Source organism: Manacus candei, unplaced genomic scaffold, assembly GCF_025592945.1.
Source record: "Manacus candei isolate 608988 ecotype Guabito, Panama unplaced genomic scaffold, ASM2559294v1 h1tg000046l, whole genome shotgun sequence".
Lineage (NCBI taxonomy): Eukaryota > Metazoa > Chordata > Aves > Passeriformes > Pipridae > Manacus > Manacus candei.
In genome coordinates, this window is record NW_026138094.1 from 1,781,806 (window position 1) to 1,800,704 (window position 18,899).

At 38.0% G+C, this 18,899-nt stretch overlaps 1 protein-coding gene across 2 annotated transcripts in view; it reads left to right on the forward strand.

Annotated features, from left to right (window-relative positions):
• Positions 1 to 18,899, forward strand: part of LRRC49 (leucine rich repeat containing 49) — a 41,472-nt gene that overhangs the window by 326 nt on the left and 22,247 nt on the right. The window contains exons 1-8 of one of the 2 annotated variants that reach the window (XM_051796428.1): positions 1,588 to 1,729; positions 2,209 to 2,271; positions 2,831 to 2,918; positions 4,878 to 4,977; positions 5,462 to 5,665; positions 7,172 to 7,238; positions 13,286 to 13,429; positions 15,793 to 15,854. In XM_051796428.1, coding sequence (XP_051652388.1) covers positions 1,676 to 1,729; positions 2,209 to 2,271; positions 2,831 to 2,918; positions 4,878 to 4,977; positions 5,462 to 5,665; positions 7,172 to 7,238; positions 13,286 to 13,429; positions 15,793 to 15,854 — 782 coding nt within the window. In that variant the 5' untranslated portion in view covers positions 1,588 to 1,675. Of the gene's footprint in view, positions 1 to 1,587; positions 1,730 to 2,208; positions 2,321 to 2,829; positions 2,919 to 4,877; positions 4,978 to 5,461; positions 5,666 to 7,171; positions 7,239 to 13,285; positions 13,430 to 15,792; positions 15,855 to 18,899 lie in introns of those variants that run through there. The other variant, XM_051796429.1, reaches the window with a different exon arrangement.

Genomic DNA, 18,899 nt, shown 5'->3' on the forward strand with positions numbered 1-18,899 from the left:
GATTGGATACGTGTTGTTTTTGTAGAGCAGTCTGCTCTATAATTCTGTATGGTACTTACACAGAATAAAAACATTCCCCCTTAAGAACTGATTAAAATAGAGGCCCTTTTTCTGAAACACTTATACAGTGGTTATTTTGAACTTAAGAATATTGCACTTTCTTTCAGTGGACTGTTTCAGCTACTAAAGTTAAGTTAACATTCATGTTCTGAAGATTAGAATCAAAAACTTTTCAATTTTCCATGTAAATATTCATTCTTCAGTCAGGGAAGATCTTTTTTTCAATAGTGTCTAGACCTAAACTGTCAAATATAGCTTGGATCTTGAAGTCACAACTTCATTTGTGGCATCTTTGTCTGTATTACTTCAGTGTTTTCTTAAAAATTTGGATGGATGAAAAGTGAGGCTGCACTTGGGGCCAGTTTCTCTCATCCCTGTGACAAACAGTCCTCATGAGTCAGGTTTGTTGGCACGGGCACGTCCTGAGGCTGCTCTGCCTCAGTGGGTTTGGATTATTTTTTAACGTGCCTTAAGCAATGAAATATTTTGTTTATGAAATATACTGACGTGCATCACTAAGCAAATCTCTGGTTCTCTGCTAATGGGACATTCTGTAATATGTCTTGGGTAGGGCATCACTTTGCTATTGATGTCACTGGGAGCAGAAATACAAACACAAAGGGCACATTTTAAGACAGTACAGACAGGGACTGCGGGTCTGATTTTGTATGAGTTCGTGGGAGTTGTTTGCCTCCCTGGGTAGGCACAAGGTCAGGACCAGTATGAGCAAAGAACTGTTCTGTGCTGCAGCTGACCTCAGGGATTTACATATTTTGTGACCAGTCTGTGCCCACAAGGCAATTCCCTGAGGCAGAACGTCAGGGAATGTACATCCAGCTTCTTGTCCTGTCAGGGGTTTTCACAAACAGCCACTCGGATGTAGAATTCAGAAAAATACAATTGTAATTCAGTTAAAGAGAGACATGGGGCTCCTGGAGTGGATCTGGTGGAGGGCAATTAGGGTGATTGGGGAACTAGAGCATCTCTCTTATGAGGAAAGGCTGCAGGAGCTGGGCCTGTTCAGCCCTGAGGAAAGACCTCATCGAGGGTTATAAATATCTAAAGGGAGGCATCAGAGGGTGGACCGGACTCTGCTGGGTGGTGCTGAGCAATAGGACAAGAGGCAACAGGCAGAAACTGAAGTTCCACTTGAACATGAGCAAGAACTTTACTGTGCAGGTGACCGAACACTGGCACAGACTGCCCAGAGAGGCTGTGGAGTCTCCCTCACTGGAGATACTCCAGACCCACCTGGACACAATCCTGTGCCACGTGCTCTGGGATGACCCTGCCTGAGCAGGGAGGTTGGACCAGGTGACCCACTGCGGTCCCTTCCAACCTGACCCGCTCTGTCAATCTGTGGCTTTGTAATAGTGTCTTTTCACCACGCGGGGGGAACGCGGTCCGGCACCGGGCACAGCGGGGCGGCCGCCCGGCGCCACGTCCCTCCCTCCATCGCTCCGTCCCCTCACGGTTTCCCGCCCCTCGGCGCCGCCCCGGCCGGCGGGCGGGACGGAAGCGGCGGTCGCCGCGGCAACGGCGGGGCCATTTCCGACAGGGCGGCGGCGGCGGCGCGGGGCTGTGCGGGGCGTGGGGGGCTGAGGGACAGCGGCACATGGTGCCCAGCAAGGGCCGCACCGGCCGGGGCCCGCGGGCCGCGCCCGCACCGGTAGGTGCTGCGGGGGGTGCGGGCGGGCGGCGGCTCCCCCGGCGCCGTCTGTGTGTGTGTGTGCCCCCTGCGATGCGCTGGGAGGGGGTCTATGAGCCATTCGGTGAAGGGGTTCTGTTAATCGTTCTGGTGCCACGTTTTGTCATACAAACCCGAAGACCAGCATGTTTTTGCCTTTTGAAAAGAGGCGTGTTTAAATGGCAAGCGCTTGTCTTCTTCGTGATGAGAATTGCATCCCCGTGGAAGTCGTGCTTTCAGTGTATTTTTAAAACTAAAAAAACGTGATTTTTTTTAAAAAGCTAAAAATTATTTAGTGTTGCTCAGTGCTGTGCTGTGTTCTTCATGATATTTTTGCAAAATAGTTCCTTTCTTGACACATTTTGCTGTTGAAAATGCCTGTATTGTTACATTTAACTCTTGGTGTTGATACCTGGTTTTGACAAACGTAGCATTTAATTTCTTTTTCTTTCAACTTGCAGGTTAATAATTGCGGTCTTCAGCTGGTTATCCAGACCTCATCAATACCAGATAAGAGCAAACCAGTAATTATTACCTTTTCTTGGATAACTATATGAATTAAAGCAGTTGTATGATACATAAAAATTTGTATGCTTTCAGATATGAATTACCTTTTCAGTAGTCATTTGTTGACTTATAATATCTAATGTATCTGATAGTATTTTAGTAATTTATTTCATCCTCTCAGGGACATATAAAGTAAAAACAGGGGAATGTACTCTACCCTGCCACAAGCTTTATATATATATATATACATATATATATATATATATATATATGTGTGTTTTCTTATGCTTCTGCCTGAACCCCTCTTTCTCCTGTACTCCTTACAGGGTGGGATTGTTTTTATTTAGTCATCTGCATATGCATGTGCTGGTAACTTCCATATTTTCATTTTGGTTTCCAACACTGAAGCTTTTTTCCTAAAAGAATGAGTAAACGTTTTACTGGAGAAGTTATTATTTTTTTAAATAATTAGTAGAATTTCCTGAGAATCGTAGTTACTACTGAGGTTGTGTTTGTCTGTGTAGGTGTTATTTGCATTTGAAAACTTTAACATGTGTCTTAAATGTTGTGTTACAGTTTGAATTCAGGATAAATAAAGAACCGTCATCTTTCCACAACAGACTTCTGCAGCATGATCTGGAAAAAAACTATTCAGGAAGACAAGGTGATATTCAGTAGGGTTTGCTTTGTTTGTCTTTTGTATCTGTGTTTTATTAACCCAACAGTAAAGAGAGATTGTGTCATGATTAGAATATGTAAGAGTGACAGCTTTTCCTTCTTGCCTACAGCAATTCAATGTCATTACTGTTGCATTACATCCTTAACTTGCTGTCCTGGTGCAGATGTCTTTTTTCATCACATGTTTTCCCCTCATGGAAGAGCATTCTTTCTTCTACCTACAAAGCCACAACCTATCAAGTGCCCTGCTGTTTGTTCCCTCAAAAAGCCACACAGTTCTCTCTTGTAACATTTTATGGGACATTTAACATCTTAATATATTTAGACAGAATTAGTTTCTAATTCAGAACCCCAATATGGAAAGCTAATTTTCCTGTTGTGCTTGTGTGCTTTTGGCTTTGAAAAGCAAGATATTGGTGATGTCACTGCTAACTGTGGTGAGGACTGGAAGAGCTTTGAAACAGCATTTCTTGACGTGCTACTGCTGCTTACCTGTCATGTAAAAACAGTGATTGGCTAGGATAGAAGATCAATTTAAATATTATGGCTATTCTTTATTCGTTCTGGTAAAAAATAGAGACCAGCAGCCACTCAGAATGGGTTGATTTTTAGGGATATTATGCAACTTATGGAGTAAATGTAAGTCTGCAGCTTGGTTTGTTCCCTGCGCAGGAGACCAAAGAGTATTAAGTCCTTTGGTGTGTAATAAGCAGCTCTGTCTCCCAGTCCCATCCAGTCTGACAGAACTGTGTGGTTTGGAGTTGAAGCAGAGCACAGGTTCTTTATCAGGATTTGATGAGACTTCCATTCACACACCTACAAAATCCAGATCCTGACTAAACAGCCCCAGTGTTAGTTCACATGCTTCAGGTAACGCTGAGAAACATCAGTCTCTCTCTCTTTTGCTGGGTGCCTTACCAGAAGTGTTTCCTAGTGCTCTTTGGACATTAAGAGAGGTTAGTAGGTCATTGTCAGGAAACCACTAGAAATATTTTTCAAAAATGTAAGGTAGGCATTTAAACAGAGGCTTTTTATAGATCTTTCTGTAATGAAAGGGACCTTTCACACATGTCTTTAGGAGGATGACAGTAGAAGGAAAAAGGTCACTTTACTGATTTTTAAATCCCTGATCTTACGTTTATTGGCTTAAACACATGTGACACAACTAATTTAAGACTTTTGCAACAATCTTGATTTTTTTTTTTAGTGTCTCTGTTTTTTTTTTCTTCACAGTTGTTTTGATTTTGAAGGATACATAATGTTGCTAGAGTAGCTAGTGATGAAATGTTAAGAGTAGCACTGAAAAGATTCTAAGTTGAACAACAAATCCTTTTACTCAAATAGTGGTATATTTTAGACAATAATGAACTAACTCACTATAGCAGTTGTCTTTGTTTGTTGAAGAATTAATGTTTTTTCTGTTTACATTTGATTTATTTGAAGGAAGAGAATAAAAAAGAAAAAAAGGGGCAAACACATAGATGTGTTAGTGGTTTAGTTTCTAGTTCTATCAATATCCACCTAATCTGTGTCTTTAAATTTATCTTAAGTTAGGAAATACCTTCTTTGAGTTGAGATTCTGAAATTATGAAACAATTACACAGCTTTATGTTAAAACTGGGTAATTATCACTGGGTAATTCTAATCAAAATAAAAGCGTCTACAAAATATCTGCTTACAACAAATTCTTGACCAAAAATCTCTCAGAAATAAAACAAATGGATGTACTTTGGAAAGAGGATTTAGGGGGATATAGTTGAAAACAAAAAATAGTAGGAAAGAAAACTGATAAATCATAGTACTGAATGGAGGCAAAAAGCACTTTGTATATTATGTAATGCTTTATTCTTATTAAGCAAGAAAATTTTGCATTTAAGACCTGTAGTTAATGAAATGCATTTGCAAAAAAGTAATTCATATGTTCTCTGTATGATTTTTCTAATAGATAACACAAATTTTGGGAGCAGTTCATCAATAACATTTCCTGTATTGCAACGCACTGCTGAGGAAAAAATCCTGAACTCTGATAGACTTACCCTGGAAAGGTGAGAAGGTGACAGTGCACATACCACAGCACACTAATGTATTTATATTTCAAATGTCAAGTTCTGTAAACCAAAGAGAAATTTCATAGACATGGAACACTGAATTCTGATATCAACTGTCTGTTTATACAGTATCTGATGAAAAACTTAAAAAATTGTGAGGCTGCATCTGGTGAAATTTGAGTGTGGTCACAACACAAAACTTCCATGTAGTTTCCATGTAACAAGCAAATCTCTGACTAAGAGGAGAGGAATTCAGAAAATTTTGGAAACACTTCTGCTGTGTTTTCATGCTGGTTTTTTAATAGGTAGGAGGAGTTACTTTATTTACAGACTTTAATTAGCAAACCTAATTACCTTCATGTTACCTTAACTAAGATAATATACTTCCCTCTGGTCAGTCAGAGTGGGTGAGTTGAAGGTGGGTTACCAATTTGTTACTTACATGTGTGGTTTGGGTTTTTTGTTTCTTTTTTTCTTCCAGGCAAAAACTGACAGTGTGCCCAGTTATCGATGGGGAAGATCATCTTCGTCTTTTGAATTTCCAACATAACTTTATAACTCGGATCCAAAATATTTCTAATCTTCACCACCTTGTTTTCTTAGATTTATATGATAATCAGATCGAGGAAATAAGTGGGGTTTCAACTTTGAGATCCCTGAGAGTCCTATTGTTGGGAAAGAACAGGTAAAAATAATAAAACTAACTTAAAGCACCCTGCTTCTGTATGGTGTAACAACTGTAATCTGTCATTGTTTCTGTTACTTACAGTTCTCAGTTTGTGATGTTGCTTTGAGACCATCCCTAACACTTCCTAAGGGATCCTGCTGAGGAAGGACACAGCTTTTGTGTGTCATGTTCTTCAGAAACTTCCTTTCTTACATATATTTTAGCAAGAATTCTGAAGTACTTTGTATGTATCCATCTAATCTTCTATTCTGATCAGCTGTTAAATATGTGTTCTTAGATTGGTGTGACAGGTGGAATGTCTTTTCACATCAATTGGAGCATTCATTGATTATTTATAACCTACAGGAAGTATTTCTGCCTGATGTATTTAGCTGGGAAAAATACCAAGCAGATGAGTCATTAATTTGATGCTTACTTATTGATTCTAATCTTTAAGCCTCTAATACTGATAATTTAATAGAAGTATCTGTGGAATTGCTCACGCACCTAAGGGCTGTGCTCTCATCTTGTTAACCTTCCTTATTTTCTTTATATTCAGTATAGTGAGAAGTGGTGAACAAATTTCAATTATAAGTAGATTATAAAGAATGTACCTCCCAATTCATCCTGTATTCAAACCTGACAGCTTTCAGTAGTGCAGTGTATTACTGGAGCTAATAGCTTTGGTATTAAAAATCTCACTTGTACATATCAGTTTTGTTTATAGTAAAATACTGGGGCATGGGAACTATAAATTTAAGATGAGGAATTACTTTCCATATCATAACCAGTGCAGTTTAGCCTGTTTGCCTAGAAGTATGTTTTGGGGATAGTTAGGATTAGACATACTCAGGAGTGATTGATTACAGGGCAGACACAGTTGAAAGCAACTTGTTTTCAGCTTGATCTCTGTGTGATCTTTGGTTACTCTTGAAGCAAATGCTTAACACACATGTGTGTAATATCATCAGCCAGTAGATGATGCTGTTGAGAATATAATAGCCTAGGTTTGGAATCTGAGAAAATAGGACAGGACAGAGAAGTTTTAAGAAAATGAATTTGTTCAGGTAAGAAGACATACTGCCAAACCTAGAGATCTCTGTTGTCTAGAAAGGGCTTTCAGGGTTTTTTTAGTTCTGTGTTCTTTTAACAAACTCTCAAAAGCCTGTGTCACTATAGTTTTTCATTAAAATGGTTTGAAATTAGCTGTTTACCAGTAAGATTCTTTTTTTAATTACTATTATTTAGGTATCTGGATAGGTTGGTTGTCGACTTTGTTTTCTAGGGGAGCAAGGATTCCTTCCTTTTTCTCTCTCTAGAAGAGCCACATACATACTGCTGCTATTGCATTATTGACAGTCAGGAAGGTAATAGTCTAAGGCATACTCATTTATTAATTTTTTTTTCATGGTTCAGAACTTTTTTATTCTTCTGATACTCTTGGTAGCCAGGAAAAAATGACTAATGAAAAATACTTTTAATCTAATACTAAAAATAATCTATGTCATAATTGAAATCTTTCAGAATAAAGAAGATCTCAAATCTGGAGAACCTAAAAAACCTTGATGTTTTAGATCTCCATGGAAATCAGGTATAGTACAATAACTTGATTACTTATTTTTCTTGTGTAGACATCACGTGTGTGCTGTGTCTTTTACCAAACTATTGTTTCTTGAAAGGGAACTGGTGGCAAATTTTTCAACTTTTGAGGTCATAAGTAAATTAATAAAAGGGGACATGGTGTTTATTTTGAATCTTTGTATTAAGTCTCTTGTAATTCCAGCCTTGTACTTCAGGAAAGTTTCAGCAGTTAAAATTGAGTCCACTGGGTGTAATAACACTCACACCTACACAACAGTCATTTAGCACAAGTATTTGTGGTGCAGTTAAAGTAACACAGTCTTGGAAGTCATATAAAATTTTAAGATCCCATTGACTGTTGTGTTGTTTCTACTGCTGGTGGTCTTACAAAACCAGATCCCTTACATATATGTGGAAGACTTAAATTTGTGCAGGAAAAAGCAGAGTGGGTCTGAGCTCTTTGTTGATTCGTGCTTGTGAAGGGACTTAGGTCACTTAACATCTGTTCAGGTTCCTCAATTTGATACTAAACAATCATTTGTGCTTCAAGGGGTGCATTAAAGCTTTAGCTGTAGTGCATGTAAGAAGATTTTTTGTTTAATGGGTATGTCAGAAGCAGCATGGAGTATCAGGGGCAAGCTGGATGTAGTATTCTTTGTCAAATAAATTCAAACCACATGTAATACAAAATGTCCCATAATTCAGATGTTTAAAACAACATGTGGTTATTGTGACTGTATAGGACCAATGTGTGAATTCTCTGCATTCCTCTTTGGCGGTTTTAATGTCTTACTGATTTGATTTCTCTGTGTGTGTTTATTCTACAATTGCTTGACAGTGAAGAGTGGAAATGCTTTAAAAAAAAAAAAAGACAGAGGCAAGCCAGCACTATAGGGAGTTATTGTTAAAAGTGCTGCAGTAAGTTTGGGGCTGCATTGAGTAACACCAGGCAAACAGTGTGTGTGTTATACAGTGGCAGAGGCAGTCTAGGACCAGATGATGGCAATGCCCTTGGAGTCTTGGCCATCTCCAAACGTGTTCATTCTAAGGTTTTGTGTGGTTATCATCCTTTTCTTACTGCTGTTGGAAATTTAAGGGGAGTTATGTTTTTGATAAAAATACTTGCAGATAAAGCTGTGCCAGTCAGCACACAAAAGAAGGAATCACTGATGGAAATGAAACACATCATGCACAGCTCTTACAAGTGATTGTGATGTAGATCAGACTTGGTTTTCCCCCCTTCTTTTTTTTTTTTTCCCTTCAAGTATCTGTACAACTCTCTTTACATTAATTACAACTCTACTAGGAGTTGTGGGCATAGTGCCCAGCTGGCTGTTGCTAGATCAGCTTCATAATGGTAGTCCTACTTTGATCCAGAGAACATAACAAATTACCCTATGTAAGGAACTAATACTGTGGAATATAGTAAGTTATTTTGGTTTTCAGAATGTTTGAATCATAAACATATATGTGAAGGGCACAAATGTTAAAAAATGGAATTGGGGGTTTTTTGCTTTTTTTTTTTGATAGGTTTATTGTATTTTTTTTCATGGAAAGACCTGATAAAAACTACGAACTTCATTTTTATTAATAAATTACCTTTTCGTTCCTTTCCAGTTTAAAGATATGCGCGTTATCCCGTTTAGATTCTTTTTTCCTGTCTTTGAGAAATTCAAAATTTGAAACACCAATCTGCTGTACACAGTATTAGTTCTTTTTGAAGGCATAATGAAGGGAAGAAATGTATCTGCTTAGTGTATTAGTGCCCTGTTTGAAGGCTGTTCTTTGTTGTTGTTGTTTGCTTATGTAACAGTGAATAAGGGGCTCTTTTAACTCTATTTAAATTTGTGGTATTTTTATTTAGGGCAGCCTTCTAGTCTATCTTAAGAGATATTTCTTCTACATTGTAAATTTTTGAAGAACAGATTTCAACAGCAGAATTAGCTGTGAGAACTTCAGAATACAGTTTCCAGTGTTCCAGAATGTAACAATTTAAAAAACAGATCAGTAAAATTAGAGCCAGCCTTATCTCAGTGGTGTTCTGCAGAAGGACAACAATCATTGAGCATTGTTAATTATGCTCAGAGTCATTTCTATGTTCCCAGTGATCCCAGATGATCACTGAACAATGACCTTGTGTCCAAGTTATAGTAAAGTATTGGAAATACATTAGGCTATCAAAAAATGTTAGCTGTTTTCATTATACACAGTAATTCTGTGTAAGATGAGAGATCTCAGTGGGCATCTGAGTAGATTGTTGTGGTTTAACCCCAGGCAGCACCTAAATACCACCAGCCCCTGGCTCACCAACACCACCCTTCCCTGCAGTTGGACAGGGAGGAGAATCAGAAAAACAGGTGAAACCTGTGTGTTGAGGTAAGAACAGTTTAATTGAATCAAATTAAAATCCAATTCTAAAGATAGAAGCTCTCCTGGCTGTGCCCTCACGACTTGTGCCCCTGCTCATTGGCAGAGCATGAGACACTGGAAGTCCTTAACTTAGGGAAAGCACTGCTTAGAATACCTGAAACATCAGCATGTTGCCAGCATAATTCTTGCACTAAATTTAAACCAGCACTGTAACAGCTATTAAGAAGAAAAATAACTCTATTCCAGCTGATGTGGGATATAAATACTCAAATAGGATGTGTCCAGAATATGAATATTACTAATTTTATTTATCAAAAATAGTTCTAGAGCCTAGCTAGAACTTATTTATTCTTGTTAGTGTTCATGAAGTAGCAGTTAAGAGGAAAGCTGGATTCATGTTTTAGTCTTAGTCCCTCCCTTCCTCTCTCTGGGAGTGTAAATCAGTCCTGCAGATGGAATGCAGATTGGGAAACTTCTGAAGATGTAATGTTTCCAAAAGGTTGGAGGTGAGGAAAAAGAGAAGGAGAAAAATTTCATTTTTGTTGACTTTTGGGAAAGTATTCTGGTTTATTTGCATACTGGGTTCTTTGGATGATATGATTTGCTCAGAACTTTGAAACTTCTCCTGCCAAGTAAGAAATATACTGGGAACCAGATGTACTTTAAAACATTGAGGTATAGTATTCCACAATGCTAAATGATAAACCTTGTATGATTTTTTTTTCTCTTTTCTTTTTCAAATCAAGTTTTTCTAAATGCATTATACTTAAAAAAATCTCTTCATGTAATAAGTGGTCAAAAGAAAGTTAAAACCCCCCCAGTGTTATGTCTAATGAAATACTGCACTTAATGCATATGCCTCACAAAAAATGACAAAATGACAAAATATGAATTCTTTTGTCATACAACTACTCTTTACCTGTGTTTCTACATGATTTATTAAGGCTCTTGATACTAATACTGCCCAGTAAAAATTTGTAAGAATACAGCATTTTGGTACCACTAATTGAATTTTCACATAGAGACTCTGTTTCTATGATTAACACACTAATATGGACACAGGATACTGCATCATTCAGGGACCCTACACAGGAATTTTATTCTAGAATGCTTGAAGTATAAAAAGTCATTGGAGTAATTTCTTGTGTTCTGTTTAGTTCTGTGAGTTACTTTTCTTGCCAAAAGTTCAAGATATAAGTAGAAGGACAAATAACGAAACCTGATTTTTTACAGACGTGAACTTCTTTTCAGTAATCTCAGAAATGTTTTTTAAAAGATGCAACTTTTGTGCATTTAATTATTTGTGCAATTTAATTATTAATGAGTCATAATTAGGGGCAAAAAAACCTTCTTCTGAGCTCTGTTTCATAGCGAAGTATTCAAAGGTACAAGCAAACAAGAAAACAGAATAGTTGGTTTTGTTCAGTGTTTACAAGTAGTCTTTGACTTGTGTACTTGAAAAGGCAAATAGAAATGGTTAACAATCCTTTTTTATTTATAATTAATAGAAAACAGTCATAGATATAATTTCTTTACGGTATTATCAAAGTGTTACTTGAATCACCCAAAAAAAGGTGATAATAACTTGTATTATTCCATATCTAATAGTATATATGAGAAGCTGGTGTCCCTTCATGTGGGCATGAATAATTGAAACAGGAAATCCAGTAGAGTTAATCTGGAAATTTAGCAAAGTGTGAGAGTATCTCTATACATTGCTGATGAAATCATTATCTTTGCAGTAGCAGTAAAATGCCAGGATTAATATTCCACCCTGTGGCATGCAGTAATTCTGGCTAAGCAGATATCTGCAGAGGTCTGTGCTCTTCGTGCCAGCCATCTGCTCTCAGTGTTGCTTTTACAAGTTTTTTTTGTCTAAATATATTCTTCTAAATGGTGGCATTTTCTGTTCCTCCTGCTGTAATATTTTTGTATCCTGATAATTTTTTCCCCCTGCATAAAATGCACGTAAGTGGATAGTTTAATTAGCACTTGAATCAAAAGCAGGCTTAGGATGTTATTTAATTTTGGTCTTGATATCTACTTTGGTGTGTTTTTTAATAGAAAAATTGCTGAAGTACTGTTTATAGCAGCATATTTCAGTCATATGCCACAGACATATGTGGGTACATACATGAAAATTACCAACTCAGACTGTTAAATAATAGCTGCCTTGCCTCTTCTATTCCAGGAAGTGTCAGGAACTTGCTGCAGACTGGCACAGCCAGGGTTGTGCTGGTCTAAAGCCCCAGGAAGTTCCCTGTCCCTGGGAAGGTGACACCAGGGAAGGTGTGCCCCAGGACTGGGCGTTGGAGGGGGCTTGCAGTGGCCCAGCAGATGATCATTCTCGTTGGAAGGGACAGTGTTAGGACATTGTTAGTAGCTCTGTGCCCTGTATCCTTGGATGCACTGCCCCACAGGGTGGCTGGCTGGAGTCTTTTCCACAGGAAAACCTGCTGCCTTTTTGCCACACAGCACAGGTTTCACCAGGAGTATGACAGGCACATTCCCCATGAAGTGGCTGTGCTTCCCCTTCTCCTTGTATGCAAGTCATGCATAAGTGTCTGCATGGGGGCTGGAGGACAGACCACTGTGAGAAATAAATATCTGCACAGACAGCCTTGTGTGGATCACTGAGGAATACTAACAGCAGAAAGGGAACCCATGTTGTGTCACCAGAGCAGTAATCAATGCCTTTGTAAAACACAATTGTTTTTCCAGAAGTTAAACATAAAATTAAGGATCATTAGCTATTTTTACTCTTTTTATTACTTTTTTTTTTCATTGTCACCTGAATCTTTAGAATAGGGTATAAAGTGTAAGAGCCAACATCTGGCAGCTGCCTGTTTACTGTAGCTCAGTCTCTTTGTTTGATCCCTGCATTTTCTAATCACAGGAAGCCATGAGTTGCTGAAGTGCTGAGGGCTGTCAAGCAGATGTGCTGTGTATCCCAACTAAGGATGCTGCTGCTTCTTTCCTAACTTTTGAGTATGTCTTTCTGATCCCAGCGATTACCTGCTCATAAAACTTCCTTTCAAGCTGCAATTTCAAATAGTTGTTTTCTTCTTCAGAGGCTGTGGGTGCTACTGGCCCCTGCCTCACAGCAGGTTCCTGTCCTCATGACCTGCTGCAAAATCTGTCTGTGGAGCCCCTGTAGATAGAGCTGTGAGTGCTGCTGCTGACTTAGAGTCATGAAGGGAAATTGGTGCAGAGTTCTGTGATGGTAGGAAGGTAAGATGCTGCTTATTCTTGCAGCATAGGCACCAGGAGGTTTGTTTGAGTGTCTTTGCAGACAAATTAAGGGTGAACCATGCACAAAATTTCCTCATTTCAGCATACCTTGGTATCATCAGCGTTGTCTTGGTTTTATGGTGTCTTTGAGATTGCTGCTGCAGAGCAGCACAGCTGAAGTAACCTGATTTCTGATGGCAGGAAGGAAATGTTGACTGAGGTTTACTGCAGCGTGGCCAGAAGGGTATTGGTGAATATTCATTCTGAGTTTCTGGCAGACTGTAACTTGTTTTCAGCTGTTGGATATGAGTGTCATGGTTTATAAAAATCCACAAGCACGCTATTGCATTAACTCAATTGTTCATGTTTACTTTTTTTACAAAAAGTATGTGCAATGTGTATCTATTTTATATCCATTTAAACCACAGTGAGCATCTTTATCATACTCTTTCACAGATTACTAAAATAGAGAACATTGGTCATTTGAGTGAACTGAGGGTGTTAAACCTTGCCAGAAACCTACTGACCATTGTAGAAAATCTGAATGGACTGGATTCCCTCACAGAGCTCAACCTTCGTCATAATCAAGTCTCTGCTATAGTAAGGAGCAAAACTCTTTCATTTTTCCTTTTTACCCCTTTTCTTTGATTTTGACAAAATGCACTATAACTTGTTTAAACCACATCAACATTTCAGATTTGTGAAATCTTGTGTTTTCCTTGTGTTGTTTCATGTTTTTCTCCTGCAATATTTCAGTTCACAACATAAAGGTGAAAAAAAGAGAAATTAATTTTTGGTGTTATTGTCTTTAAATGTGATCAGGGAGGCTGGACTTAGGTGGCCTTTAAAGATCCCTTCCAACCCAAACTTTGCTATGATTCTATGATGACTTGGTAGTGCTTCAAATTTTGAAAGCTCATGATGTTTCTCTAGCAGGGGGGTAAAGAGTTTCTGGAGCAGATTTGTGGTCTGCATACAAATTTAGATACTTTTCTTCCACACAGTTTTGTTTTCTAGAAACAGTCCCAATTTCTGTAGTTTAGCTAAGCAGTCAGATCATCTTAAATTTCATGATCTTAAGAATGTTTCTGAGGCAAATGCAGAGAAAAGAGGTATTGATCATAAAAGCAGAATTTCCCAGTTCAAGTTTCAGCCCAGCATTGTTAGGCTTCATGTTCTAAAAATAAAGTTTTTCACTCTGCAATTTGAGCTGTAGTTCAGGTATGGCAAGTATATTCTTTGAACAAGAGCCTTTTAAAATAAAACAGTATTTATTTATAGCTTGTATGGCATTAAAAGCACGAATCTGTACATACCATGAGCTATGAAATAACTATTTATTTCCTTGTTGTGAATTAGGGACACTGTTTCTTTGAAAGACTGATCTGCTTGTTTGCTTTGAGGTATTAAAAGTTTAGAATTTTGAATTTTTTCACCTGCAGCTTGATCTTAGACTTGAAGGAGGACTACTCAAGGTGTTCACCATCTTTTCACAAAAGAGCTCCTGCCTTCTATGTCTACTGCCCTATAAGACTTTGTATAAAAACTGAAGTAGCTGGAGGCTTTTTTTTTTTAATAATCCTGCCTAGTGTTTGCTGTCACACCTGTGAGACTTCCAACATATTTTACAGGGCAGTAACATATCCTTTTAGTTATGGGAATTTGTCTTCTCCAGTGATTGAAATTGCTGCTAAAGAATTATTGAAATCATTGCTGCTAAAGAATTATTATGTGCGACCCTATAGTGCCTGTCTTCTTGTGTACGTCCACTGATGTCATGTGTGCCCACCCCTTCAGGCATCAGCACTGAGTAGCCTCAGGGGCAGAGGGGATGTCCAGATGTAATTCTCTTGTGAACTCCAGCTTTCCATGGTCTGACCTGGGAGGATTCAGAGCAGCTCTAACCAGGAGTTTTGCAGCTGCAGACCTGACCACGTGAGCCCTGCTCACTGTATCCAGCAGGGACTCTCAGCAGCCCTTGGTAGCTCACATTTGGGGTTTCAGTAATAGCAGCTCCATGGTTTGTTTAGAGCTGCCTTTGTTCACCTGTTTGGTTGGAATGAATTGGTTCTGGAATGCTCTGTGGATGTGTCACAAATCTTATGGAGGGAGGAAGAGCTCTAGATTTGATCGTGTGGCCAAAATCAAGGCAGTGAGCTCTGATGCTCCTTTCCATTTCTGAGCTTTGTGTCCACTGGCTTCAAGCAGGGTAAGGAGATGCAGGCTTGGAACAGAGGAGTTAGGTGTGCAGGCTGAATGGTTTGTGAGTCACTGCACACTGTGCTATCTGTCTGTTATGGGTTTATATTTCACAAATGAAGTTACTTGATGTGTTAAATGATATTACTTGATACATTTCATCTTACTAATATTTGAGCTATTTGCTGTTTAGAGGTGTTCTGCAAAGGTCTTTAGTGGCATATATTAAATTTACAGTTGCTTATTCTGGAAGCTTGCTCCTTTTTGAAAATGTTAATTGTAGAGGTTGTAAAGGTGACAGAGTCCTTCAGATCATTCTCTGACAGAAGAGTCACTGCTGTTTGGTGGTGCTACTTGCACTGCTGTATTGCACTTCAGAAACCTTATTTCAGCAAACCTTTTTCTTTTTTTTCTTTCCTTTTTTTTTTTTTTTTTTTAGCGTGTTTATCCTGCAGCTTCAGTGCTGAGACAGCACCTTGGCTTGTTTCCCAAAAGCCTGTTCAAAAAGCAGCAGCAGCCCTATCTTCTTTTTCTTTAACATCATTTGCTTTGCAAGTGATGCAGCGTGTTCTGCAGAGTGGGGATCTGCACTGAAACACTCCCTTGCAGTCTGCACTGGGGAGAGATGGAGCTGCACCTTCAACAGAAATCAGTGTTGCAGCGAGGTTATGGCATCCAGAAATGAAAGTGTCTCATCAGACCAGGTAGAGAGGTTCAAAAGCTACTTCAGCTACTGAATTTGTGCCTCTGTCTCTTCCTTCTAGAAAGATGTGGATACTTTGCCCTGTCTCCAGCGTCTCTTCCTCAGCTTCAACAATATATCTAGGTAAGGGAAATAGTAGTTTGCTTCCTATCAGTAATTTGAAATATCCTATTGGAGCTGTATTTCATTACAGTTAAAATTCAAACACTGTGAGTAAAGATACTTTTCTTCTCCCCCCTAATATATCAGATAACATAACCAAGCCATTGTGTATTTTCTAATTTAAACATGAAAATTCTTTAAACCCTTTGCATTTAAATGTTAGTTGTACTATGAGTATTGTACCAAGAAACATGTATTTTTAATTTAAAAATGATCATACTGTTTATAGGGGTCAAAATCAGACGTGGTTTTGTGGATCTCTTGTTTTACTGTTAACTTAGATGTCTGTTAGAGCAACATTATGCAAGGTACAAATTATGCCTAAAATACCATCCCTGTATTTATGGAGTTACACAAACTGCTGAGTCAGATTCTGCTTACAATGGGGAGATTATTTCATGCTTGTATTTTGCTTGTCCATATATTAATAAAGTCTGAAAGGTATATTCATGGTTCCCTTTCAGACCAGATGCAGAAGCAGAATAGCTCAACTCACAAAGCAGGTCTTCTATAGTTTCAAGTAACTAAGAGCATTTTGTTATAAATAGAACTGTTTGTCTTCTGTGCCTTTTCATATTAATGCATTTTTCGAGTCTTCCTTTATACTTGTGCCAGTATTTAAACAAAAAAAAAGTGCCTGCATTATCTTCAGATTGGTATGTCCTTTTTTTAATCCCTTGATCACCAGCAGCTTTCTTTGTTTAGAATCAAATAATTGAATGTGGGGTAGGGGAAAGAGGCTTCATGTTCTAATTACTGGAAATGCTGTGCTGTTCTTGTGCTATCTTCTTTCCCTGTAAAATGTTGTACTTAGTGTGGGCTTTTATTGTAACAGCTACTCAAACATTTTATGCTGACCTGCATTATGTTTTTTGCAGACAGCTCCAACCTACTTGTCTGTGCTCCTTAGGCTCTTAAAGTACAAATGCAGTACATCATCTTAAATACTCATGGCTATTAAGCATTTAAAAAAAATTCAAAGGTGAACTGCAGGGATCTTTAATATGCTCTTCCCTTAGTTAATTAGCTAGCCCTTTTTATCTTATGTTTTCAGTTGGCATAATGAAGAGGAGTTTAGCATTTTGCTTCTCTTGAATAATTTCCAGAATTGAGACTTGCCTTTTGTTTCTGGTTTTCTAAAAAAAGGTCTCAGGTTGGCAGGAACAAGGAGGGGACTGCAGTAACTGCCTCCCTTGCTGTCAGGGAGCATCACTGCAGTCAGTGCAATTTCCATCTCTTTTTAGATACTCAGTATATTTTGTGTCTCTTTCTGACTCCTTTCTAAAATTGTTTTATGCAAATTCCTGGTATTTTTACAGTGTTCAAAGAAGGAAAAATGTTGTGTTTTTTTCTGTGAGGTTTTGAAATAAATTTCTCAAAGCTCACGTGATCAGTAGCTTGCTTCTTGGTCCTATATCATAATTTTTGTTATTTATTTATCGGGGCTTCAGTTGAACTATTAATAAATCAACTCAGTTTTCATGTAAGCTAGAAATATTTATTTAGAACATGTGTGCAAATACATAATTTAGTTTTAATTTTCAGTTGGAATAGGTATAAAAACCCCTTAAGGTTAAACAAAAGACTCTGCTCTTCTATAAATTTTGTGCACATATGTGGGTAAGATAGGTGGATGGATAAGTTTAACTCTTTATTTACTAGTCATTATTTTAAAACAAAATAAAAATTTCTTTTGAACACATTTAGCTTGGATTTTTTAAATAGCAAACTTTTATTACATATTGCAGTTCTGAAGGCTAAAACCCCCATTAATTCCTGATTTTGAGTTATGTAGTAGATCTGTCTTCAAGCAGGAAAATGATTAAATATACAAGATCTTCTCAACTGTCTGTTTTTGATGCTTGGCTTAATACTGTTTGAACTGACTGAAGAAGTTCTATGTAACCATAATACTTGTGAATTGCTGTGTTCCATCTGAACATTCTTACACCCCTTTTAAATGATTTTGTGTGCTTTTGAGTTTAATGTGTGCCATGTGGTAAAATGAAGAATTATTTTCCCTAGAAACAGCCACATCTATATAACTGAATTTTCTTTGACAAGCAAATTGGTTCACAAATACTCTCATTCATTTATCTGTAGGTGCCTAGAAAAAACCTGCAAATGGAAACAAACAAAAAAATTGCCAAAACTTGAATATGTTTGTTACAGTTTCATGAAAATATTTTATTAATGCTCCTTTTTAAAAAACAGCATTTTTCAGGCAATGCTTCCGTGGAAAGTTTTCCTCGTTCCTGTTTTTGTGTGTCAGCAAAAATCCCCAAGTCTTACATTGACACACACTGACATATTGAATTAATATTTCAGCAGAAGACTCGGGAATGCCATTTAAAATTGTCACTATTTAAAGCATGAGAATCCATCATGGGTTGAATCACTATTTTTTTTTTTACCTCACGCCTCAGAGGAGGGCTCAGAATCCTGCTGCTTCTCTGCAGAGCAGTCAAGTCAAAAAGGATGCATTGGCAAGATAATGGAAGTGAAAACCAAATGCTGTAGGAGTTGATGCTGGTCTGAAACAAAGAAGTCCTGGTTTTGGCTTCAACCCAAAAATACTTAGCAGTTACAGACTGAAAGTGTTCATAACTGATGGCTGAAGGTAATACATATATATATCCAGAACTATATCCCCCTCATAAAGAAGGGGGAGATATCCCATTCTGAATTTGTCTTGTGGTGCAGGGAAAAGGTTGCAGAAACTTTTTCAGGAAAGATATGCCACTGGGATTCAGAAAGAGGGTTAGTGCTCATGTTTTCAGATGTCACACTGGGAAAGACCATTTTTTAGTCTTGAAAACAAAATACAGATTGTCACTGTTACGTTGCTGCCCAGGTCAGCACTATGTTGGCTTTTTTCATTTAGCAAGTATCTTGTCTGGCCATAGGGGAAGAGATGAATACAAGCTCATGTAATAGTTTTTCTTCATTTGGTTGCTGACTTGGAAACCCAAGAGAAGGAACGTTCTTAGCCTGATAAAAACAGGA